General features: G+C 49.5%; 2 protein-coding genes across 12 annotated transcripts in view; one reads left to right on the top strand and one right to left on the bottom strand.

Moving 5' to 3' along the window:
* SAMD11 (sterile alpha motif domain containing 11) overlaps nucleotides 1–1,085 on the top strand; it is a 258,540-nt gene extending 257,455 nt beyond the window's left edge. For all 10 annotated transcript variants that reach the window (XM_068916038.1, XM_068916039.1, XM_068916040.1 and 7 more), the window contains one exon: nucleotides 339–1,085. In XM_068916038.1, the coding sequence (XP_068772139.1) occupies nucleotides 339–587 (249 nt within the window). In that variant the 3' untranslated portion in view covers nucleotides 588–1,085. The remainder of the gene's footprint in view (nucleotides 1–338) is intronic.
* Nucleotides 760–25,424, bottom strand: part of NOC2L (NOC2 like nucleolar associated transcriptional repressor) — a 60,878-nt gene continuing 36,213 nt past the window's right edge. For both annotated transcript variants that reach the window (XM_068916048.1, XM_068916049.1), the window contains exons 15-18: nucleotides 22,878–22,991; nucleotides 18,259–18,394; nucleotides 7,531–7,692; nucleotides 760–4,688 (exon numbers count right to left, since the gene is read on the bottom strand). In XM_068916048.1, coding sequence (XP_068772149.1) covers nucleotides 4,543–4,688; nucleotides 7,531–7,692; nucleotides 18,259–18,394; nucleotides 22,878–22,991 — 558 coding nt within the window. In that variant the 3' untranslated portion in view covers nucleotides 760–4,542. The remainder of the gene's footprint in view (nucleotides 4,689–7,530; nucleotides 7,693–18,258; nucleotides 18,395–22,877; nucleotides 22,992–25,424) is intronic.

Below are 25,424 nucleotides of genomic sequence, written 5' to 3'. Positions count from 1 at the left end.
GACCCTGCAGCTCCAGCTGTGCCACGCACCAAAGTGCCGAGCATGATGGAGCTAGGGAGCACTACTATGGAAAGAGAGCATCCTTTAGGAAAAAGGAAGAAATCGTTCCTGTCTTCGCCAGTAAGGCGCCAAGGGTTTAGCTGCTGGGTTGGGAAGGGCATCTTTTCAGTCGAAGGCTGGAACCTAGCCCGTTGCCCTCCGAGTCGCTTAGCAGTACCAAACCTGGAACGCTGCAAGGATTTGCAGCCTCTGCAGGGTCCTGAAGACAGTTTGTGTGCCTCCGCATCCCTTTTTGCCCCTTGTGTTTATTCCCCCCCCCCTTTTTTTTTTCTTAATAGGTTGCCAAGAGGGTGGGCAGAGTTCTGTACATGGCCGGCTTCCCCATGGCTTTCCCACTGCAACCTCCTGGCTTGCGGCCACCAGAGCGGGACCTGCCCCCAGCCGATCTCCGGCCATCCTCCACGGGAAGCGTGGCCTCCCCCTTCAGCAGTGGCCTCCCCTCAGCCAGCCGCATCTCACCAAAGCAGGAAAACGGTAACTCCTCCATCATTGCTGGGCTCAACGACACCACGAAACCTCCATCGTAACTGCAGGACAGCTCTTAACTGCTTCTGGAACTGCTATTCAGTTGAACAAACTGAAGGTAATGCATTTTGAGAGATCAGGAGAGCCTCCCTCAGCAGTGTGCGTACATAGGAGTGAGGAAGGGAGATTTTTTTTTTAGGTTTTTTTGGGTGCGTTTGTTTTTTGTTTAAAAGAAAAAGTTTTTAAACTGTAAAAAGGGAAGGAAGGAAGACAAGAAAACTATCCAAAGATGTATCGCGACAACGCAAGTGAAAGAAAACAATTCTTGGAGGACGCTGGCAGCACTCTCATTCCCTTCCACACCCCTTCTTGCTCACCAGCCTGAGGTGGAGAGCTGCAGCCAGGGAACGAACACTCGTCTTTCTTTGCCTTCAAAGGAACATGGCTTTCAAGGCCCTCTGGGTGTGACTCCAAACTGGAAGGGAAGGGAAAGGGACACTGCTCCTCCCAGTGGTACTCAGCACCCCTGAGCAAAAAAAAAAAAAAAAAAAAAAACCTAACCATGAAAGATGAAACCAACAGCCCCTTCCTTCCCCGCTATCTCCTCCTCCCTGGAAACTGTACTCAGTTCCTCATTCAGGTGTCTATGCATCTCTAGCAACTTTTAAAATAATACCAAAGACAGACAGACACACACACACAAAAAAAAGAAAGAAAGGAAAAAAAAAAAAAAAAAAGGCAAGTTGCGGTCCATGTTTACTTCAGTGTGGATGGTACGGCAGAGGCGGCTCAGTGCTGTCCCACGGGCTGGGGGCTGCCCTCTCCCCAGCAGGTTTGTCCCTTTCAGCGCACACAGAGAATGAACTGCCTGTGCTCCAACCCTGCAGAGGATTTCTTTTTTTTTTGGTTAGATATTTTGTTTCAAAGAAGAAGAAAAATGAGGAGTGTGTGCTTGGGTGGGATGAAGGGTCACAGGTCTCCAGCGTGGCCCCCTTCTCCTGCACGTGTACAACGGACTTGTTTATACAGTTGGGGTTTTTTTTTTTGTTTGTACGGTTGTTTTTGTTCTTTTTAAAGCCTTGTTACAGAGGTGGATGTAGTTGCACATTCTGGCCTGCTGTGGACCACGAGACAGATACCTGTGTGTGCCCGGGGGTGGGGGGAAGGATGGTGGGGGGGGATTCAGGCTATAAACAATGGGTAGAGTTTTTACTACTGTGAATGAGATGGTAACTCCTGGGGGTGACCTCCTGTGACTTGTACAGTTGTGAGCAACAATCACATGTGGTACTTTTTTTTTCTCTCTCTCTCTCTCTCTCCCCCTTCTCTTTTTTTTTTTGTTTAAACATTGCACGTGCTACCGTTTTTTTTTTTTTTTCCTTACAAAATAGCTTGGTGGTACATTAGCTTCTTTATATTGTATTAAAAAAAAGAAAAAGTCATTATCCATCACATCACGATAAAATGCTTTCCAGCAATCAATTTAAATAAAAAAGAAAAACACTTAATTTACAAATGGTACCTAGCATCCTGATCTCTTGCATATGGCTGTGCTACCCAAAAAGTCGCCTTTCTTGCACCGTGTGTAGGCCATATGCCTTACCACTGCTGTCGGTACGCTGGGTGCACTGGAGCTGCTACAATTCCAGCCTAAAATCCAATCTAAGGTTTGGTTCACAGTTCCCAAATGGCAGAAATCACCGTGCCCAGCTAAGTGAGAGGAGACAAAACAACAACTTTTTTTTTTTCCCCCTGGAAGAAAAGGTAAGTTTAAACTTTCTTTCTTGCAGCGAGGGCCTAACACTTCTAATTTTTGCAATCACATCCCAAGCTCTCATATATGTAAATTGCCTGAAGACACAGGCTTGGTTACCTGCAGCAGGCAACCTCAGTCGTGAGCGTTTCCAGCTCTCCTAATGAAGCAGCAGGAACTTTGGCCCCTGAGAGTAGGCTATTTAAAAATAAATAAATAAATAAATAAAAGACTTACTTACTAATTTTTGAGGTTTCTTCCTCCCCCTCCTGGGACAAAGGGTGTCTCAGTGCATGTTTGGGAAGACATGTCTAGTAATTATTGTAACTGCCGTTCGGCCACCCCCTCCCTACCCCCTTCCTACTGCTCAGCTCCAAAAGGACAATAATGACCCCCCGAATGAAACAAGCACCCCACAACACTGTACTGGAGCAGTAATTACCTGAGCCGTAATGATGTCTGGGAGCAGGAAAGGAGCAGCACTCAGGCTAGGAAAGGAAGAGCATAACTAGCTCTTTCCATACACCAAATTGTTACCACTTACACATGTGTGGGCGAGAGGCAGCATGTTAGCCAGGCTACAGCACATTTGGGTGGCTTGGAGCTTCTTTTTTTTTTTTTTTTTTAAATCTGCAATAAGACATGTTTCTGAGCTGTGAGTCTTCTGACTTCATGAAAATGGAGCTTCAAAAAAAAGAGTGTGCTTTTTTTAAAAATGTATTAAAAAAAAAAGCATCTTGTACTCTTGCAGTGGGCAGGAGTACGAATGTCTGGAGGGAACCACGCAGGCAGTGCAGAAGGCAGAGATGAACAAGTCGGTGCAGGTAGCCTGGCCACCCCTAGCGCTGACAGCTAGCTAGTGACATCACTGAACAGTGACAGAGAGGAACAAAGATCCTGTTTAGTCCTGCCCCCACGTCTTGTTTTCCAAAAAAATGTGCATTAACAAAGACCGATGCCCTTGCACTGCAGAGTTAAGTCTAAGGAGGGATTCCGTCAAATAGGCCCTAAGAATACTTAACTTTTCTTACCTCTCAGCAAATCCCCTCCATTTCATATTACAAACATATCTACTTCTTCGCTACCAGTACTGCAGAACAACAGTAGTCTTAAGAGCTAAGTTGTTTATATCCTGCCAGCAGATCAAAAATTGTCCTTATCCAGCCTTGAGCCACACAATGTCCTTCCACAAGTACAACTACTACAGAAGATGCATGAGGAACTGCAGGTGTCATCAGGAAGCTGCCTAAGTGATGCGTTGGTTGGGTTTGAGGGAATAACCAAGGCTGGGGTGCCCAAGACAGCCTGCACTCGGCGCTGCTGTTCTGCAGGGCCCATGGCACAAACCTGCCTCCACCACCAGCATCAGCAGCTAGGCGTGACCCTAGAAAGGGGTGAGATTTTATGCCACAAGGATAACAGTAGGTCTGTTACAAAGCTCAGGATCAAACTGGTCGTCCTTTGGTTTGCTAAGTGAACGGATCCTGGACAAATCCAGCAGCCATCACAAAATTAAAGAAGTATATCACCAACATTATTAGGCTTTGCTTTTTTTACACCTACTCCTTCCCTGTCCACATTCCCCGTACCCCCGCCCCCAATATCCCAGGGCACTTAAAATTAACTTTCTTCAGCATACTTACTTACAGCCAGCATGTGTGCTTGAACTGACTGTGCTGCTTCTGATGCCGATGGTTGATAAAGGCTTCCATTTGCGTGGTAGCTACACAACGCTCCCAAGCTCTCTATGCAATCACTGAGCGCTTTCCGGCAAAAGGGAGGGACTGGCCGATGCGCATGGCCGCACAGCCCCCAACGAAGGCCCCAGAGGGAAGTATGGGGACACATGGGTGGCTGGCTTAACGGACAGGCGGTCGCTTAGCTAAAGAACCCGTCCTTCCCCTTGGTCAGCTCCTTTATGCTTCCAGCAGGAGCTGAAACCGAACCCTGTTTTATTTAAAGCCACGGCTTTTAATGAGGACTTTTTATTACCTTCGCTGAGCACTTTTACTGGCCTTGATGCGACCACAGATTTTACTGTTACCAAAAAACATAGCTGTTGTCGGAAAAAAGCTTGACAGTCCAAGTAGCTGCTTTGCTGTGTCCCCGAGAAAGTCCTTGGCGGCACCGGGGGCTGGCCTCCCCCCAACTGTCCCCAGCTCTTACCGCCTCCTCGAGAACCAGCTCCAGGTGCTGAAGGCTGGGTAATCCAGAAGGCACCAGTTGTGTAAAGGATATGCTTGGCGGGATGGCTGTGAAGGCTCTCAGTCATCATCAGAGAAAGCCAAGTCCTCTACAATGTCCTCTTCTCCTTGGGCTAGCTGTTGGAGGTCAGCTCGTGACATCCCACGGGTGCAGCTTCTCTGCTTCTGCGATCCGCGGGGAACCCGTGAGGCCTCCTTGCCTTCCTCTGTGGGTGGAAAGAGTGAGAGGTGTAAATCCTGCTTTACTGGGAGAGAGAGTGAGGCAGGTGCAGGCAACTCATTGCTAATTAATCCCAGACACTCATTAATTTATCGGCGCCGCCGCAGCTCCCAGATAGCAGTAGGAGAGCGCTGCAGGGTGCTCAGTACAGCACTGGCGCTGAAGTACGTGGGGAGATGGGAGTGGAGAGCTAACTAACTGTTGTGCCTGAGGCAAAAATGAGAAATAGGAAGAATTGCGGGGACAAAGTGCCTCCCAACCCTCGGCCCTAACAGCTCAGGTCAGTCTGCCTCACCAGAGCCGTCAGGCTGGGTAGTAGGAGCCGACAGAAAACGGCTGTTTGACTCCAACTGCAAAATGAGCTGCAAGCCCCCTCTCTTTGAAATGGCATTTTAATAGTGGAGCGCACAAGGGAGAACTGGTTTCTAGGGGCCGTGCAGGACCGTACATGTCCCCACTGCCGGTGCCCCTCCCTCTCATTCCAGAAGTGTGACTTGAGCTTCTGTCACCTTGCTTCCAGGAAGCCCTGCAGAGCCTCTTCCTTAGGCTTGGCTAGAAAATCATCAGCTCAGCACCAATGCCTGCCTCCTGTCCTGCCCCCAGGTCTCACACAGGTTCGGAGAGGCAGAGGAGCAGTGGCAATGGCTGTGGAACAGGGCTGCCTCTTCTCCTCTCTCCAAAGCACTCCCTGGAGCGGCTCTGCTAGTTCAACCCGCTCACCAGCAAGGCCAAAAAGCCACCTTTGGCTGTCTAGACTAGGCTGGATGCTCAGGACAATTCAGACCTGTCAGCACCCTGCTGGTAACATCAAAGCACCAGGACCACAGATCTCCCTGTTCAGGGTACTGAGAGCAGGGGCAACGTTCTCCTCCCTTCATTAACATTTAACCTATTTGTGCCTGGAATCCAGATCTACCCGTAGCAATAGCCAAAGGTAAGAAACATTACTGGGCTGGAGAAACACAAATGAGCTCCTTGTTTTAGGTCGGAGAAGCACAAACCTTTGCCTCAGGAGGTTTAAGCTTAAAGCGCTGGGCTGGTAAGAGCATGCAGCCAGCGCCGAGCTGCAGCTCCTGAGAGGCTGGCCTGCTGGAGGGCGGGAAGCAGCCCGGGACCCAGCTTTGCACTATTCCAGTGCCAGACTAGGTTGTGTGTTTTACCAAACCACACATGCACACAGCAGGGATGCATACTGCACAGGGCTTAAGACTTGGGAGGGGAGGACTTGCCTGACTGCCCTGCCTGACTGATGGCTGAAAAAGTGTCATAGGACAGGAGCATCCTGTCCTGAGTGTCACTCCTGCTAGAGCTGTGCATCCAGGCACCAAGAGACCCGCTGGCTTTGCTCCATGTTCCCACAGCCCAGAGGGAAGGAAGCTGCCATTATGGGGGAAGGAGGGGAAGGTCAGGGTTCCCACTCTCTCAGATACCAAGGAAGGGTGCTTTTCCTTCAGTTTGCCTGAGTACTCCAACAGGCAGTGGGGGGAAAGGCTCCCTCCTCATCCTTTACAGCATTGTCAGAACATGCATCAAATACTCATCTATTCTGGGCACCGAGGCTTGGGCGCGTATGCCAAGCCACAGCCATCTGCCATGCTAAATCAGTCAGGTTTCGCTCTCGCTTGGACTGCCTCCCTCTTCCTGCTCTTCCTACTCCCCAAACTCGTAAAGAAAGCCTGCACACAGGCGCTTGTGTGGCTGTTCCCCACAACCACGCACCACGCTCGATGGCATGCAGAGGAGAGCAGGCTTGGCCCTCTAATAGGCAGGCCTAAGCAAGTGGCAAAAAAAAAAAAAAAAAAAAAAGAAGAAAAAAAAGGCAAAAGAACACCACAGGAGCCAAAGCTCCTGGCAGGCCTAGCTTCCCTCTGCTACGTTAGCAGCAGAGTGACTTGGCAGGCGCAGGCAGGACTGAGCTGAACGTGGTTAGCTGCACCCTGTTGGGGTGCTGAGCAGGCTCTCTAGCTGGCTGTGGCTCTGTGTGACGGACAGAAGGGGAAGATATTCTCTCCTCAGCTGCAACAAAGCCGGGTTTGGCTTCTATCAAGGCCCTGGTGACACAGCTGGCAGCTGGGGGGGTTCTCAGTAGTTTTTCAGACAGCTGTTCTTCTCGCTTGCTAGAAGCACGCCGAGCTGGTGGCCTCTCCTGCTGACACCCACTACCCTTACTGATTCTGTTCCTGCGCAGCAGCTACTCACTTGCAGAAGTGATTAGGACCAGCAAAGAGTGAAGCCAGTAGTTCTAGCAGGGCTTGCACGTATCCTGGCAAATGCCACTAGCTGTTCCAGTGCAGAAACGCTGCATGAATGCAGGACTTAGACAAGCTCTCCTACCAGTCCTGTCCTGGGAGGGGCTGTTGAGGAGCAGCAACTAAAGGGTTACACCTCTGCAGCACCCCATACCCTGGGCCCTGCTCAGATGAAAAGCAAAGTGCCTCCCCCCCCATGCGTATGTAACCTGTGCAGCGCCTTGAAGCAAGGTTTTTGTACCCTGTTGGGGTGGGCCGTATGTACTTCAAGACTTTGTTTGAGCCTCTCTGCAGGAGGCCCCTGAGAAGAGATGAAAGGGACTGGTGGCTTGTTAGAGCAAGGGCTGCAAAGACCTTAACCCTTTCGCTCTCCTCGCAGTATAAACTCAGAACTGCAAGGTCTCCCTGTCCAGGGTATGCGCATGTGTAAAAATCCCTCCTTACGCCCTGCAGCTCAGAACAGCAAGCAGGGAAAGAGGAGACAACCCCTTTGTAGGGGAACCCTCAGATTGTAAAGGAGCCTTTGGCAACCAGTGCTGTCAGTAATGCCTTTCCCCTTTGCCCAGTTGCACTACTTACCATCTGAGTCACTGTCGTCTTCCAATTCTTCCTCGTCCTCCTCAATTTCGTACTCTCCCTCCTCTTCATCGTCATCCTCGCCATAGTCCTCCTTGCTGCTTTCTTCTGAACTGTCCTCTGGACTCTCCTTTGCTCCTGATGCCTGCTTGGCCTTGGCTTTACCTGTAATTATTTTTACTATGTAAATGGCATTACTCAATGCCATTGAGCAGCACTCAAGCACGCTTGCAGGCAGTGTACACAAAGGGCAAAGTACCACCATCCCTACTTTCATCCTCACGACTTCAGTCCTACACACACTAAAGGGGAAATTCAGCAGACAGTTTTTCCCGCCAGGTTTCCCCAGAAGTCATGTCCCCCTGCACTGGAGGTGCCCAGCTACAGGCCTACAGCAGGATATATATTATTTCAGAGGCATCTGCTAGAAGCCAGGAAGGCCAGAAGGCAAACAGAGATAGAAAAAGAAAGCTAGAAGAAGAGAGAGAACACAGCACACACTGAAAAGAAATAGGCCTACTGAACAGACATGAATGAGGAGCAGGAATAAGTCATGAAGCTGAGAGGAGAGAGGGTCTGGCTCCACCAAGAAATAGTGCCTGTGTATACCCCCTTCTCAGTGATCATATGCAGCTGCACAGGGCAGACCCTTTGGTTCAGGATATCCTTCTAAAATCTTGTTTCCCTGTATTAGTTACAACAGAAAGGTCTAGGAACAGGCATTACTGCAAACTCTTCTTGCAGATGGCTAGCCAGAGCCTCCAAGGGAGGCTGGGAGGAAGGGTGAAGAGCCTCTGGATGCTTGGCCTGTGGGAAAAGCATCTGCCCCTGAGCTGCTGGACCCAGACTCCTTTTACTAACATTGAGTTCGCGTCAGTGGAGGAGAGCTTCTCCCTCTTCCTGAGCGTGCAAGTCGCCATGCGTTTAAACGACAGGATACAAATTCTGTCTAGAAGGGGCAGAAGAACCAGCCTCCTCTCGCCTCCTTCCAGCCGCCACCCATGAGCTAAGCCCAGCTCACCGCCGCAGGCTGTCTACCCCTGCTCACAAAGCTCCTGAAGTCACTTATCCACACTCCCAGACTCTGCTTGGAAACTGGCTATACATCTTTCTCACATTGCGATTCTCGGGCCCCACGACAGCATCTATTTTTTGCCCCCATCCTCCCTCCTCAGCAGCTGACCTACGCTAGCCACTGAACTGGATACAAAGCCATTAATAAGTTGGTTGCTAGTGCTCTCGGCTCCCCGTCATCACCCTGCTCGCTCTCCTTTCACCAATCTGTCAGCTCTGCCAGCATATAGCTTCTGTGCAATTGCCCCCCCAGGGACTGGAAGCTACGTCTCAATGGATGGAGTCCGCACATGTGCTCGCAGCCACGCAGAGAGCACCCCCTCCACAGGAGATGGATTGCAGTGCTATTCACTGCACAAAATCATACTGATGGGCACCTGAGCAGCCTCTTGCTGCCCAGGCAACAGCTGAGGGGGGCATGCTCCTATCCATCAAGCAGTACTAGCAAAAGCACTGTCAGCACCAGCTCCCAGCTCCTCTGAGAGCACGCACAGAAACCAGCTGGGGATGGGAATTGCATATGAGGCCCTTGGGTCATTCCTACGTGTTATGACACAGGCAGCAGACCGCTAAGAGGAATGTACTAAGCTTCTCCAGCCTCCTGTCTCCCTCCTCCCCTAATCTCAGCCCCGACTGATGTACACAGGCAATCCCAGCCCAACACAATCTCCTGCAGAACTCAAGCTTGCCATCTTCTGAGGCGGAAGTCTCAACAGGACTCCAGGGCTCCAAATTTTCAGTGAGGTTCTACAGATACAAACTAGCTCCTCAGAAGGAAAGTCACAAACGTTCACCTCCTCACCAACAGCTGAATCCCTCTGCTGCAGCTGGAAACACCATCATCAGTGGCAGGCTCCCAAGGTGAGGGGACACCCCATAACCCGGAGTCCACTGGGCGTCTCGGGCGCACTAAGACGACCAAGCACGGGCAGAGCAGTGAACTCAACCTGCCACCTCCTGGGAAGCAGGCAACCCTCCTTCTAGAGATGGGTAAACTGAAGCATAAAGTAGCTTACCATTCCCATGGCTACTGTGCCACTTCTGCTGCAGAGCCTGGAGTGCTGTCAGCTCTCCTCTCTGCTCAGCGCTCACCGTTACACTTGGCTGGTGCAGGGGAAAGAAGCAGAGGAGAATCTGTATGGCTTGCACTCACTCCCACAACCACATGGACAACTCTAATCAGCCAAACCTGGGGCAGAAGCGAGAGCAGCGATGCACGAGCCAGAGAATGAAAATGCTCTCTTGCAGCCCCCCTGGCAAGACTTACCCCACGCAGAGGGCGGGCTCCAAGCCTCACCTCCAGGTCATTTCTCAAGAGATTTCTGGGGACAGTGCAAACCTTCCAGAAAGGCTTGGCTTTTACCTACTGGGCTGCTGCGTCATGCCTCCCAGGAACACTGGTGCTGGTGCCCAGCAAAAGCCAGCTACCTGAGCCCCGTAGGTGCCTCTGACAGTCCCTGACCAACGTTACAATTACATCTGTCAAATCAGAACCGCAAAGCCGTGTTCTCAGAAAGCCGTGCCAGGGCCCTCCTGCAGTACAAGGAGGGCAGGAGCACGGAGGGAAAGGAACCAATGGCAAGAGATGGACTAGGCAAGGGACACCTGGAGAAGACAATGCTTAGGGTGTTCCAGTTGTCCAGCGCCTCCCCTCTTCCTCCTCACTCTGCCTCTGGATCCCCAAGCTGACTGCACACAGCAGGAAATTTGCCACTGAGAAGGGCCATACTTATTCTGTTAGCAAATGAAAATGTCTGACCTCTCCTTCCACACTCCTGGCCCCCACCAGCCTGGCATGAAATTGATGTAATATGATTACGTGAGGGATAAATGAAGAAAGCTGTTCAAGTTCATTAGAGGCACACCAACACCTAATATGGACAGATCACTCATTATAGCCAAGCCCAGAGAGACGCTGCAGCCACACTCCCTCTCGCCTTTAATTGCCTCGTGATGAGGCAGTCCAGCACCTCTTTCCAAGCCATTAATAATTTCCAGGAGCAACCGCCTTTCCTCCCAGAGATCTGTCAGCTGGTAAATGAGAAGAATGCCTGAACTTCCCCACCCCCACCTCAGCACATCGATTGATCAAATCCACACTCTCTCCTCGCCAGCCCCTGGCTCTTTCCATGGTTGCCCTCCGGGTCGTTCCTGAGACGTGCAAACTTGTTTCTCCTCCCTCTTCAGACCTTGCAGAGACCCAAGCAAAGGGGGCCTCTCCTGCCTCCCTTCCAAAGGGCGGCTCACCTTGCCGTGACAGAACTCTTTGCAATATCCACCTTTCCTGCCCCCTCAGGGGAAGGGGACTAGGGGTTGTCTAATCCTGCTGAAATTAAGACGCAGCTTTCAGTTCCACCTGCACAAAGCACAAGGTAGGAGTAGGGGGAATCCCCCTTTAGATCCTAAGATGAAAAAAAATGACTGCAAATTCATTTCTCTCCTCTCTTTCCTGCTGTGCAGCCGTATTTGCTGCTGGCATCAATGCACTGCTTGCAATTTATTCCCGCACAACTTCTAATCGGGTGCAGACCACGACGAAGCAACGGGACAGACAGCCAACAGGCAGCGTGGCCTCATAGAAGAGCCGCTATGCTGGAATCCTAGAGGTGTGAGCTCAAACTCCTGTCTCAAACCCCATTCTAACTGTGACAAGATGTCACTTCCCCTCCTGGTGCTTGTCTCAATTAATCAGATCAGCTCTCTGCATAGAGAGGGCTACGCAGTGGTCTGTGCAGCACCCACCCAAATCTGATCCTGGATGAGGACTCTCAATGCAATGCAAGATGCACCGACAGAAAGCCAGCCAGTACTCCCAATTTCCCGGTTCTGAAAGAAGCAGATATGGAGCTGTGCTGATGAACTCACTGACTTCATTCCTAAGAACTGTGCGTTATCCTCCTCATTCTTTCAGAAGGTCCTAAAAATTAACAGAAGTGCCAGAAGTGCTGGTACTGACAAAGCTAGCGGCTCCAAACACAAAGAAAAAAACCGAGACCTTTATAAACGTGACATCAGGCAACAAAAAAGCTTACTATTGATGATCTCACACTGGAATTGGAGCTGGATTCAGAACAGATTCATCCATTAATGGATTCTGCAAGGCCTGAGAAGCGAGAACGAAGATTCACATGCATAGGAGGCTTTTTGCTATCCTGGCTCTGTGGCCTACTGCAAATGCTGAAGTCAGGGTTTAGGACTTCAGAAAGAAGAGACTGAAGACCTTGCTTTTATTATTGGTTACTGCAAGGTTTACAGAGCTAGGAAAAAGGCGGCTGCTGTTAAAGACAAATGGCTTATCAAGTTTTCGGCTGCTGTGAGCCTCTCACCTACCGTTAAGACTAAGGTTAAGGAAAGGAAGGATCAGAGATCTTAGCTATTGCGGGATCCTATAGGATCTGAGGGACTAGTAAGGAGGCCTGGGACAAAGGGAGTGGATGGCCTACTCTCAGCCTTTCATCTCTGGACTACTGCAAAACTGGGTTTATGATTCAGAAGAACTGAAGGGAAGCCCAAAGAGTTAGATTTATGCCTGGATCCTACACGGTTCATTAAAGCACGCTGATGGCTGTAGCTAGCTCAAGAGGCTGCTGAGTGAATTTGGTGGGCAGCGGACTTCATGAAAACGTCCTTTTCATATACTGTTTAAGTTGAAGCTGTGGAATGTGTTACCAGAGGTAGGACCAGGTACATTCAGTGAACCAACTATCCATGGCTATTAAACAAAGTGGTCTGTTTGCAGTCCTCCGCTCAGAACAACTCTAAGGCAACGACTGCCCTGTAACTTCCCCTCCTCTGAATACACTGAATACTCTTCCCTGGTACCTCCACACACTGCAAGAACTCTCGAGGTGTTTAGCCTTGCACCTGCAACTTTATGTATCTACCTCTAACCCCTCTTGTCAACGCATGCAATTATACCTCAGCCCTGAAGCTGAGAAGAAAGCTTCAAGGCTGTAACATCTGGCTGGAGCTGGCTTTCTCCTCCGAATCACTCTGGGCTCCCACTGAGACCTTCAGGAGCACGTGCCCTTTAAGAATACACTGCCATAATGTTACGTACAAGCTGATTCTCCCCATAGGAACCTACCACTTTTGAATCTGCTCCCTGACCTATGCCGCAGTTTCCCTAATTTCCGCTTTAGGATCCCTTGCTATTCAACACTAGTGCAGTAGTCCCACTAGCCCCTCCTTGTTTGCTCGGAGGGGAGAAAACATTGCTCTGGGAGGATTCTGGAGAAGGTGAGTCTACCAGATGCTGCTGCTGCTCCTGCTCCCCAGTGGGAGGGGAGTGGGGGTGGCTGGTTCCCATCTGGGAACAGCATAGAGCAGGGCCCAGGGCTGGGCGAGCTGCAAACACCAAACTGCTGGTGGCTGTTTCCTGCAGCAGTGCCTGGGGCCAGAAGCAGCAAATCTCCTCTCTCTGCTACAGCACAGCTGGAGATGGTGGTAAAGAGGGACACCCTCAGAGCAGGATGGAAAATAACGCACAACTGCACCAGTGCTGCTGGAGGACAACAGGAACTGCACGTTATCCTCCCTCCCTCTGTAAGGGCACCTTTCATTATCACTCTTGGCCCTCCAGGAATGACGAGGGACCGAAATCGGGAGAACAGGGAGCTCCCTACCCCGTTACTCTGGGAGAAACACGTCATTCACTTCCTGCCTATACGGAGCAGGGAAGGTGCAAAAGGGTCAGGGCAAAAATGAAGGGCCTGAGGCACCTTCCCTGACCCCAGGCCTGCCACCTTGCTCTCGGCCATGCCTGGAGCTGGCTACTCAGAACACTCCCTTGCCCACATCAGTGGGGCTACAGACCACCTCCCAGAACAGCGAATGCTGGAGATGCCCATGTCATACTATAACCCTTCCAGGGGCTGGAGATACCTTTCAGGGAAGATGATGATTTGTATCATCCTCCAGCTAAGGACTCTGCCCCAACATCCACACCCGGCTGTGGCAAGCCACAGCCTGGCTGGTTATTCAGATCCTATTTCTCTAACCTCCACTTACACACCTTTCTCCATAAGGGAACCAGAGACCCGAAGTACAAAGCAGCTTCCATCCAGCATTCATCTCTGGAGCCCTGGAGGCACAGGTTACCAGGAGAGTGCGCGAGACATGGAGATACTCATTTGGAGGCAAAATGTTTGGGGGACAAAGGACAGTCATTATGTTGCCTTGGAGATCTTTGCGGCTACAAAAAGCACTCAGACTCACTCAATCCCAACGTGTGCTGTTTCTGCAGTCACCACAAACACACAAGGAAGGGCAGAGACTGTACTGCCCATTCTGCGAAGCTTAAAGCTTAGGGAAACCATAAACCCAGCCCATGAAAACAGCACGTACAGCTTGTGTCTACCTGTACACAACTCACTCTTCTAAACACATCTGCTTATGTGGACAAGCTTGGGCCTTGAAAGGAACAGACACAGGTCCTTGAAGGGACCTGTGAAAGGCCTACATATACATGTGATCAACTCTAAAAAGCTCCTGGTGAGTTCAGAGGGTCAGCTGCAAGCTTGAAAGCTTTGCATCCTGCATGAGCTGACTCAGCTATGGCTCACATCAATGCTGCCCACCCCTTCCCTCAATTACTTCCCCCACCAAGCAAAGACAGGACATGCCTGTCCCAGGGCCAGGCTTGTGCAAACTCACCCATTTGTGTCAATTAGCTATGCAACTCACTTTGCAGTTAGATGCTTTCTCGCTAATGCTCTTAGGGAGGCTCACCTACCCTTTCTGTTCCCTAAAAGAGATTTCCCTTTATTGATTGTTTTGCATTTTAAGACTTCTTCAAACTGATCGCAAAGAGCTCTTCAGAAGTCTGCTCTGCTCTAAAAAATACAAAGGCCTTGGAGATAGAAGTCCGTTAATGAGCAAGAAGTTTTTAGCAATGGTTAATCCAAAAAATTTAGCTGCTCTCCAGGTCTACCCTCTTCCCGAGGGAAGAAATGGGGTGAACTGAAATAGACATTTCACTGATGCAATACTTAAATGTAAACCAAAACAAAAGGTGGGGGGGGGGGGGAGGGCAGCTTTGAACAGCAGCTGAATAACACAAACCTGATAATTTCCTGGCTTTTAATAGACAATTTTCCACTCTTCTGAATTTGGCCAAGAACCTGACTGGTCAAAACAACCACAAATAGGAAGAACAACATCCTGTCAACAGAGGAAAGATTCTGCCAGGTCAAATACGTTGGTTAATGAGAGATGGGAAGCGTTTTCACTATGCTTCATATCCCCACGTCTCACCAGAAAGCCACAATGACGCTACACCAGCTGCTAGTTCCAAAATCTACACTTCTGAGTAGCAAGGATCAGGGGGAAGGGAGTCTTCCGGATCAGAGCAAGAGTCTCCACAGACGGAACCCATGGGGTAGCCTAGGAGGATGAATTACAGCCACAGACTCCTGCAGCTAGCTAGCAAGGACTTTTCTGGCAGTAAGTTCCTTCCTATCCAGGAGTTCCTCCCTCCTTCCCAATTCTTTGCAAAGACCTACTGATCCCCAGGAGGTAAAGCTCGGGAACCGGCTCTTTCCAGTAAGAACACTGCACAGTTTTGTGTGCCACTGCCAAGCCTAATGAGGAGAACACGCACATCTCTGGGGATGGCTGAGCTTTTCAGGGAGCCTCTTGTTCTTCTCCCACATCATCCTTGTCATTCCCAAACCATGTCCCTGCTTCCGTTCCTATAGCAGGGAGGGGGGGGCCTACCAGCCCCATCTTTTCCTGCCCATGTCTGGAAACAGTGCTATGTTAGAACAGCAGATCTGCCCAGGCCTTCTCTGCCACTCTGTTTGAGAGAGGTGACTATGAGCTTTCACAGACTCCCACAACACACCAACGCCACAGTTAGTTCCATAACACTTGCCTGGCTCGCATCAGTCCTCTCCCTGCCATAGTACAGAGAGGTCCGCATCACTGGGCAGTTCCAGCTACATTTCTTATTTTCCTTATTTCCTTAGAAGGTCCAGGGTGGTCTCCTCCTCCTGCCTAGACTTCTGCCATCAGCTGCCCTCATCATGGCTCTCTTAGAAGCAGTTTGAGGCTGATTTCAGGGGTCCTACTCTCTCCTCCATCTCTGTAGTCAACCTGTCCTCACATCTGAGCCAGAGCAGGCTACTTCTGCAGCTTGAAAGTTTGAGGAAGGGGATGGCAAGGGTTAGGAGCTATGTTTTTAAGTAGCCTTAATGCTTCAAGATGAACCAATGTCTTTCCGCTGTGCCATATTTGAGGAGAGGAGATTGCCATGCCCTCAAACCTCACAGGTAAAAAAGTAAACACTCAGGCCACAGCAGCTGCAGGGCCTCCCAAATTCCCTTGCATTTGGCCACCCAGTAGAACAATGGCCACAAACACAGGGAACTGCAGCAAATTGAAGCATTGGCTTCTCTGACTTCCATCCGCAGCCAACCCGGACAGTTACTGAATGCAGAACATGGCTGGGAACATCTCACACCCCACAGGCAGTAAGAACAAGAGCTCATTGTATGCATCTCCCAAGACACAGCCACTTTTCCCAGCCTCCCTGCTCTGTGCCCCTTTCTCACTGTGCAGTCACATCATTGCCTGGAGGGGACTTCACCCTACACTACAGTACAGACCAAGTGCTCGCTCCACTGTCTCCGCCCAGAGCCTCATGATTCACGGGGGCTGAGTAAAGTTGCTCCCTGAAACGGAAGTGGCCTTCAGGGCCTGTTCCCTCCCTTCAGAAAACACCCCACTAAGAACAAAGACTACGGAGAGGCAGCGGACCCAGGAACGCTGGAAGGCAAGGCCCGTTACTGACCCTGAGACAGTGCTGATACGTGTTCAGCGACTAGATACCACAGCGACGGGATTCATGCAAACGGAGCAGGGAGAGCCCTTTGATACTGCATGGACTTTAATCTTCATTTGCGCTCTCTTCACAATATATGTCAGCCCCTTGGAGGTGCCCAAGAGCCTCGCAGACAGATGTCACAAGCACACACACAAGTAGCGGGGAGAAGCTGAGCCTAACACGTAAGCTGTAAAACTTTACATTCAGCATATTCTGCAGTGAGCAGGTAAGCACCAGCACCAAGGTAGGACCTGTGCAAAGTAGGGTACCAGCCAGACAGCTGCCCTAGACCTCATCTTGTATCATCAGTAACATTCGTCACAGATGTGCCTCCTTCACCTTAGGATACCCGTGTATTCCCAGAATCCTTGACCAGAGCCCAAGCAACCTCCCAAGAATACATAAAGCCCGTTCCTGGGAGGCCCAGGCAGCACCATAGGTCTCCCTGGCTCTCAGCAACCTGCCTTTTTAGAAGCCACTAGGATGCTTCTAAGGCATTAATTTGTTTGGCAGGCAGGACAACCCCAGATCTCAAGGAGCTATATCAGCAACCCATTTTGATGTGACACTGATATCTCAGCATCTTGCTGGATCATGTCCTCACTTTCACTCTCCTCCCTACAAAAATTCACTGACTTCTACCTCAAGCTGTCAAACAAGTTTTCTGACCATTTCCTCCTCCTCCTCTACCACAGACACCTCTGAGGAGACAATGCTAACCTGTTTCTGTGGTAATTTACCCTCACAGGGGTTTCTGTGGTAATTTACCCTCACAGGATTTACCCTCACACCTCACAACATGTTTGACAGATTAGAACTTTACCTGCAGATCGAACCTCCCCCACAACAGGAAAACCCTGCAGTCTTGCAAGTCTCCCTAGCAGGATATGAATGATAACGCATTTAGAAAACCTGCGCTATCTCAAACTCTCCAAATTACAAAAAGACAATTTAAGCTTTTCTCCAAACCACATGGTGAACTTTTTAGGCAGGTTCTACAATTTACTGTGGCCCCCTCGTGGTCACAGCCAGTGAGTGATATCACTCCATTTCCTCCAGAGATTCAAAACTTTCTTGGCTCATCAAGAATACTTGCAGCGTCAGTCACTAGAAAATAAATAAATCAGAAATGCGTGCACAGAGAGGATAACCCTTCTTCCAGCAAAGATTCCGGGAGCCAGCCCCTGTGACAGCCATTGTTTGCAATAATGTGTAAAGAGACCATCCTGGCCTGCCGTTGGGTAGAACAACGTTCTTATTTCTACTTTAAAGGTGAGGAAATGAAATATGCGTTCCTGCACCTCCACTCACTATGAAAAAGGACAGCAAATACCCCAGGTTCTCCAAGGTCAGCCTACTGCCCAGAACCTGCACCGGTTATGAGCGCAAGAAGGAGAACTCACTCTTTGGGGAGTTATTGTATGAACTGCAGCTACTTCTCTGAAGCCTTTGAGAACAGGCTCTACGTTCATCTAAACATTCCCTGGCTCTCCAGCTCCCTGGTTGGGGTCAGTCTCTGTGACAAAAGAAAGGTGCCGAGGGGAGGAGAGGGTATGGGTCATGCAGGGAAACAAAGACTAATGCAGGCTTTAAAATGAGCTAGAGTGACAGAACGGAGGAGGGAGAGAAAAATAAAAGCCTCCCAACTAGCTTCTGTCTGCCACTTTATAAAGCCTCCAAAGGGCATCATCATGCTGTGCTCTCTCTCCACGTCACTAAATCTTTTGAACCAAACATGGCCAGCACACATCTCCCTTGGGGTAGAGCCATACTGCCCCACACCATAGAGAAATCTGAGCAAGGAGAACGCATGCCCAGCCCCATACCCATACCTTTCACAGAGAATCCGACGTTTTCCTCATCAGAGTCACTGTCCAGTTCAAAGAGGTCCTTGAATTCCTTTTTATCTTCCTCCTTCTTTTCATCTTGCTTCCTACGTTTAATTTCTGGGAAGTTCAAGTCTTCAAGCTAGGAAAAAAAAAAACAAACAAACCAACAGTAAGAACAACCTTAGCTTGTACTTTTAAACATTACAAGGTTTAAACACAGGGACTTGGCTTCGCTCTGTACGTGCAAGCCACATGGCCAAGAGGCAAGGGTCATGTCTGGCTGTTGCCGAGCAGGGCAACAACAGACACATCTGTGAGTCAATTACAAAGGCGAATGGTGAGCGCAAAGCACCACTGCTCTACTGATCCTTACCCAGTGAACTAGTTTTGCTAATGAGCCATCTACTACTGATAGCTTGGCATGGCTAAAAATGCAAGACATCCATGACAAGCTGGCTGTCCTAGATCTCTGGACAGAAAGCCATGCAGGCCATATGTGCTTGGGCAGACAAGTACAACCAAGCCAGTCTGTGCTGGTCAGCTCTGAAGCAGTGGTCCTGCACCAATGCCAAAATCTGTGGCAGCTATAACCTTCTATTTGGCTGCAGATTTCAGCACAGTTAAACGGAAAGGCGTTGAAGATGCTTAAGATATGTCTACCCTACAGCTTCCCCTGTTGCTAGTCCTTACAGAGTTCAGTGGGGCAAGCCTTGCTGCTGCAGACACAGCCAATATCAATGCTATTAAGTACTTGCAAGCGACACCACCTCACTGCTCTTTACACCTCTCCGGAGGGGGATTAGGGGGGAGGATTTACTTGCAAGGGCTCATGCCAGCAGGGTGAAGATAATCGGAATGCAAATTAAATCCCAAGTGCTCTCTGAACATCAGCTGCCCGCTGCCTGCGCCTGGCTGCACACCTCCGGGGAAGCACTCATGCATTAGCACACATTAGCCTGCTTGGAAACATTCGCCCTGCTACTAATAAGTCATTTGCTCTCTCCCACCCATCAGACCACCCCTTGATGCACTCCTCTCTGACCACAGCCACTTCAACCCCCCCCCCATGAGCTTCCCCCAGCAGGAGCAGCAGCAAAGCAGACTCCGTACAGAAAAGCGGCTCTCGGCAGAGATAGAGACACACACGCGTTTGCTCCTGCAGCCAATTGCAGCAAATTCTCCCAGCCAGTTTCACAGTTATGGTCCCCAACTGGGCAATATTGATTCCGGGAGCTGAGCACTTATAAGCAATAACCTGCAGCACTAGGATGGAAAGTCAGAAGCTGGCCAGAGAAGGGGAGAAGGGAGCAAAGCACCAACTACCATTTGCAGGGTCCTAATTTTAAACCATTTTACCACCTGCTCTATTCCACTGTGAGAGGCCTCTCCTCCCACTGGCCCTGCAGAGACCTGCCGAACTGTCTCTGTGCCTGGAAGACATGTGAAGAAAGCAGCACATGACGGGCTTTTCAAACAGCAGCCTTTGCATGCCAGAGACTAGACTCAGGAAGCAAACCCCAGCAAGAGCAGCAACTCAGAGTCACCGCCAAACAGCTGCCCTCAGATGACCTAATTATATACCTTAACCATTCTCCCAGGGTGGCTGAGCTCCAGCAAGCTCCATCTTGGGCCAGGGGAGTTGCTAGGATGAAAATATTTCCCTTAGCTCCTGCCAGTTCTGGTGGACAAGACAGGTTCATGCTTCATTCTTCCCACTTGGTCTAGCCCGTAAAAGGGGGAGAGTGGGAGAAGGAATGCACCAGAAATACTGATTCAATGAGGCAGTAGCAAATGAAATGTAAAAGTCATTCAAGACCTTATTCTTCCTCTTCACTCACCTGGAGCGTAGGATATTTCCATGGAACATATCACTTAGTGCTTTTACAGTGGAAAGGGAGCTACCTGTGAGCAAAATGTCTTGTGCATCGAAAGTGGAAGAGTCTAACTTCTTAATTCAAGGGAGCACAGGGGAGAGATTTCTATCAACATTGGGGTAAAACTTCTTCAGTATACTATGCAGGGCATGTACTGCAGGGAGCAGAGACTGTTATTTGGGATGTCTTAGGCATAGGAAAATACAAACATGAGTCCTCATTTCCAAAAGTAGCCAGTTTTGGGCGACATCAGTACTGGTTGGACCCAACCTGAGCCTATTAAAAAGGACTTGGTGTTGCATCATCCTGAGTCATGCCACCCCCAACTTTCTGAGACTCCACACGAGTGCCTTCAAGTCGAGCACCTCAAAATAAAGACACCAGAAACCCCTACTAGCTGTGGAGCAATTACAAAGCAAAGGAATGAGGCCTTGCACTGAGCCACAGCTCCCAGATACAGCCTGTGTTCATCAAACAGGAACAGTAACTAGGTAATTTGAGGGCCAGTCTTTTAATCCCCCAGCTAGAGGGTTACTATCTACTGAGCCTCACGGAGCCGATTAGTCTGCATCCCATTAAGAACCATTGGGAAAAGCAAAGTGAACAGGCAGACAGGGTCTGCGCTGTTATATAAGGCAAGTTTCAGCTCACAGCAGCTGAGAGCCAAGCTGATTTTTTTTTTGTTATTATTTTCTTCCCGAAATGGCTGCTAATAGGACATGGATTTTCCCAGCCCTAATGGGCCTCATGGTGTTCGCTCTCCTGCTGGGGCTCACAATACTGCATCATTAAGCTAGCGGTCCCCACCGAGAGAGACAACAGCCCCATTCACCAAGCAAAGATGTCAGGCAGCCACAGGCCTTTCTGAAAGCTACCTCCAAAATCTGTCTCTCTCTACCGTTTATCTGTTCAGCCCACTTCCTCCAGGAGCGAACAAGTCTCTGTTACTGCCCTTCAGCCTGCCCCTGGCTTAAGAAGTAATCCACTTGAACCTTGCTAGGCTAAAGGAATCCCCCCTAAAGGGGAGCTCTCTACCTCCACTGGTCCCTGCTACCCCAAGGAGCTCTAATGCCTCTCCTCCCTTAAACATGCGACATGGGGCTCGTCTATGCAAAAGGCTTATCTCTTTCCTCCTGGGAATAGCTGCATCAGTTCCACAAATGTCTCAGCTCACAGCAGCAGGGCCAGTTTTGGGCAAGAGGTCAGCCCCACTCACAACAATCCCGTTTTTGTGGTTTCTTAGCCCCACTCAGGCAACTTTGTTTCTGCAAAGGCCACATTCTCCTATTGGGTCTGCAGAGCAAAATTCTGCATGGCTGCCCCAGGGAATTTCAATTTCTGTCTCCCAGCCTTTCCCAGGTTGGTATGCAATTCTGAGCATATCCTTGGATATCCTTGGTTTTCTACCATGCTCTGGGACTTGGCTCAGAGCCAGTCATCCTCATGTCCCATTGATTACTTTAATTGTTCCCCGCCATATGCTGGAGACACCAATTATATCTATTTCCTGCTCCTGGCCAACAGCCTAGCTCAGCCACTTTCATTGTATTAGCACTGAGACAGCTTTCCTTTGGGCTCCTTATTTAAGTAAGCTCCCACCCCCAGCTTTTTCATCCTGGAGTGCAGTGCCAAGGGGAATGGCCAGGGAACCTTCACTTGGGCGGGAGATGTGGGAAATGGCAGCCTGAACACTTTCATCCAGACAGCAAGTCCCACCTCACAACCAGCCATCCATTTAGGTGAAACAAAAAACTGCTAAGCAAAATCCATCTCTGATATTTCCTTTGCTAAGGACAGACACATTTCACCCTCCCCACTTTCTTGGAAAGCTAGGCTCTAGCACGGCAATCCAGTCAGGTTCTGCAGAGCTGGTCAAATGGAGCCAAAGGGATAGACGAACTCAATCCACTCTGCTTCAGGAGAACAGTCTGAAGTGCTACAACTGCCCAGGGCAATGTAAGAAGGCCCATAAAAGTGGGGATGAACACACTGAAGGGGCACTGTGGGTAGAGTCCAAAATTCAAAACTGCATCACACACCTGCTCCTAAAGTAGCATCCACAGTAAGGCTATTGCCCCCAGGTGCCAAGAAAAAAAAAAGTGAAAGTGCACAGATTTAAAAAAAAAAAAAAAAAAGGTACACAGATTTAAAAACAAGCAAACGAAAATGACTCAACAACCAATGCAACCAAACAATTAAGCAGAGTGTCTAAATATAATGCTTGGCTTCATTGCTAGAGGTGAGGTCCAGCCAAGGCCCCCAAGCCAAGTCATGAAGTCTGAGTGTCAGCCCAAACTGGATAACCCACACTGTGAAATTCATACACCTTTAAGGTGTCAAGTTGAACTACCATCAGCAACAAAGTCAGCTGCCTAGAGACTGACTTTGGGCAGCAAGCAGGCTTACAAGGAAACAGCAGTCAGAGGGAAGTTTATCCCAGCACTACTTCTCCTCTTACCAGCTTGGGCAAACAAACAAGATGCAGGCTAGTGACCCAGATATTGCTCCTGGAGTTCCCAGCAAGACAGACCCCCAGGAAGCTGAAGACACTGGCTAGACTGTGTCATCCAGACCCACCCATACTATTTCCAAGAACACATAGCCTACACATCCATCCAGTTCAAGCCAACTTCAGCTCACGCCAGTGGAGCTGGTTTTGGCCAGCCACCATCCTGCTGCTAGGACATGCTTTCCCTTTCTTCCCATGGCACAGCTAAATGTGCAGTAAGTTAGTGGTTTCATTCTTACTCTTTCTTTGCCGCTGATTTCCAGCTGTATCTCCTTCTCTCTTAGCTTCTTCCACTGAGTGTAATACTTGGTCAGAGGTGTCCCCTCCTCTTTGACCTGCTTCTCCCATTGTTCCTGCGTGGAGAGAGGGAATGCAAATTTAAGGAAGGTGTTCAAAGCAGAAGTTTTGCAATAAAAACGTAGCAAATACAGGGAGCCAAAAGTGGAGTCCCAAATGACCCGTTTCTCGTTCCTGGATTGGAACTGGCATCCATGACTAAGACTGCAGGCAGAGCCAAGTGTGAGTTCATTTAAGCAACTACTAAATCAGGAGTGGTGTAACTGACAACTCTCCTTAGGTAGAGCAATGCTTGGGCTCTGCTGGGAGATCAAAGAACGCCAAAGAACAAATGGAAAGCTTGGCCAATGCAACAGCTTACTGGTGCAACCGCACAGGATACCAATGTCACCGGTGTTGAATCATGGTGGAGAGACAGATGAAGGATAGCAAGGCATAAGGTTCATCAAAGGAGAAGACCTAAAAGGGTAGCAATGGACCTGCTATTAAAGCTGGAAGAAGCTCTTCTAAAAGGGGCATTCATATGGCTGTGCATAAGACGCTTTGGGTTATGGAGGACCACCAAAGTTTCCAAGCATGGTGGCCAGAAATACGGGTTCCCAGATTCCTACTCCTCCCTTATAGAAGAGGCATGATTCTCAGAAGTGCTGAGAACTTGCAACAGGGTCTTCTAAAATCAGCTCAGTGCTTTCTGGGATTCACTCCTACAACCTTGACTCTGGACCTACACTCCACTCTCGTTCAAGAGAGAAGGCATTGACACGGTAGTCAAGTCAGGTGAGGCAGTCTACTGTAATGGAAGAGAAATTACTTCACCTGAAACCTTAAAGGTAAGAAGCAGAGGGAATCGGAAGGAGTGATCAGAGGATCTATCAAGACAAAATTTGCCTCCCCTGCTCCATCAATGGAGGCATTTGGTGGCCTGCTCAGTTTTCATTTTTTAATTCGGAAAAAAAATCATGCAAGCGTACACAAGACACAAGTACAAAAGATGCTTGATTGCCTTTTCCCCCTGTTCTGTAGCCAAGAGTTTATTTTTGAAACAAACGTTTCCCTGCAGGGTCTTGGACCCAACCCAGCCTTGAGAAAGCAGAGCATGAAGAAGTACCGAGCCTGTTTCCGCTGTCCGAGTAGAGAGAAAAAAGACACACAAACATTGTAAATAGTGGGAAGCAAATTAGATGGCTAAAAATCCTTTTATGCTTTAATCATCTGGCATGTTAGTGCTGAGAGAGAGGGTATGTCGAATGAAAATACATTCTTTTTAACCTGGCAGCATCCCTTTAACTTAAAACCCACAGAGAACTGTACCTATTGCCTGGATTACCAAAGTGTCCAGAGGCTTTGCACTAGCTCACAGTAAAAAGTCAATCTGATGCAAGCAAAGGGATGGGACATATGAGTAGGAACTCAAACAGGCAAAGGAGGAAGGGAACAAGCAACAGAAACAGAGGTTAGAACAGATCCAAAAAGACCATCCAGAATCCAGCGCTGGGAACAAATACAGGACTCTGTGTGGGCTGCTGTGTGTACACAGTGCCCCTGTTTGGGCAGCTGGGGAGGTGGGCAGGGAAAAAGAAGGACCAAACCATCCTCATAGCAAAAAAAAAATAGCAGCTTAAGTAATATTCTTTGACAGACCCCAAATCAACTCTGCCTCTAGGGAGCTGAACCTCAAAACTAGGGGACTATGCTTGCTGCAGCCTGCGAGCCAAGGTGTGGGGAAAAGTTTGTTTAGAGCAGCGTATGAAGAATACAATAGAGCGAGCAGCGTATGAAGAATACAATAGAGCGAGCAGCGTATGAAGAATACAATAGAGCGAGCAGCTCTCTGCAACAGATAACAGGGCAGATCCCTGGCTTTTACTAATAAGCAAGTACTCAGAGAAGACTGTGAAGTGAAATACATCAGTCTACGTCAGCTCTTGATTCGGCCCATCACTGGGAGGGAAGCAGACATGATCTGTGGTCTCCGTAGCTGGCACCAGGGGCTAAACTTTGACAATTAAAGGGCAACCAGCTTGTGTCACCTGCACTCTAATGGCAAGGAATCTACTTATGCATCCTTGAACAGGCGCTATCAATACTGCATCAAGCCAAAGAGGCCCTTTCTGGTAATCACAGGCCCCATACTCACAACCCCCATGGGACTGTTTGTAACACAGCTCCAGGTCTGCATGACTGGAGCCTGCGTCTGCTCTCCAGTCTCCTCCCTGGCAGGCTGACTGAAAGCACAGCTGATGTACCACTGACTCCAGCAGTACTCGCCAGTGGAGACGCCAGCCAGCAGACAGCTCAGCTTTACTGTCTGCTCCACCACTGATCTGACCCACCGCTATGGCAAGAGCAGCAATTCCTGAGGAGTGCAAAGTCACCCCATGTATAGATCAGGCTCACACCAAGCTGCCAGCTGTAATCAATCAATTTGTTGATGCTGTGTGGTGTGGACAGCTTCCAAGACAGACTTCTCTTCTGGAGGGCAAAAGTCT

This window comes from Struthio camelus, chromosome 21 (genome assembly GCF_040807025.1).
Source record: "Struthio camelus isolate bStrCam1 chromosome 21, bStrCam1.hap1, whole genome shotgun sequence".
Lineage (NCBI taxonomy): Eukaryota > Metazoa > Chordata > Aves > Struthioniformes > Struthionidae > Struthio > Struthio camelus.
Note: the sequence above shows the minus strand (reverse complement) of the source record. Positions and strands in the feature narration are given on the sequence as shown.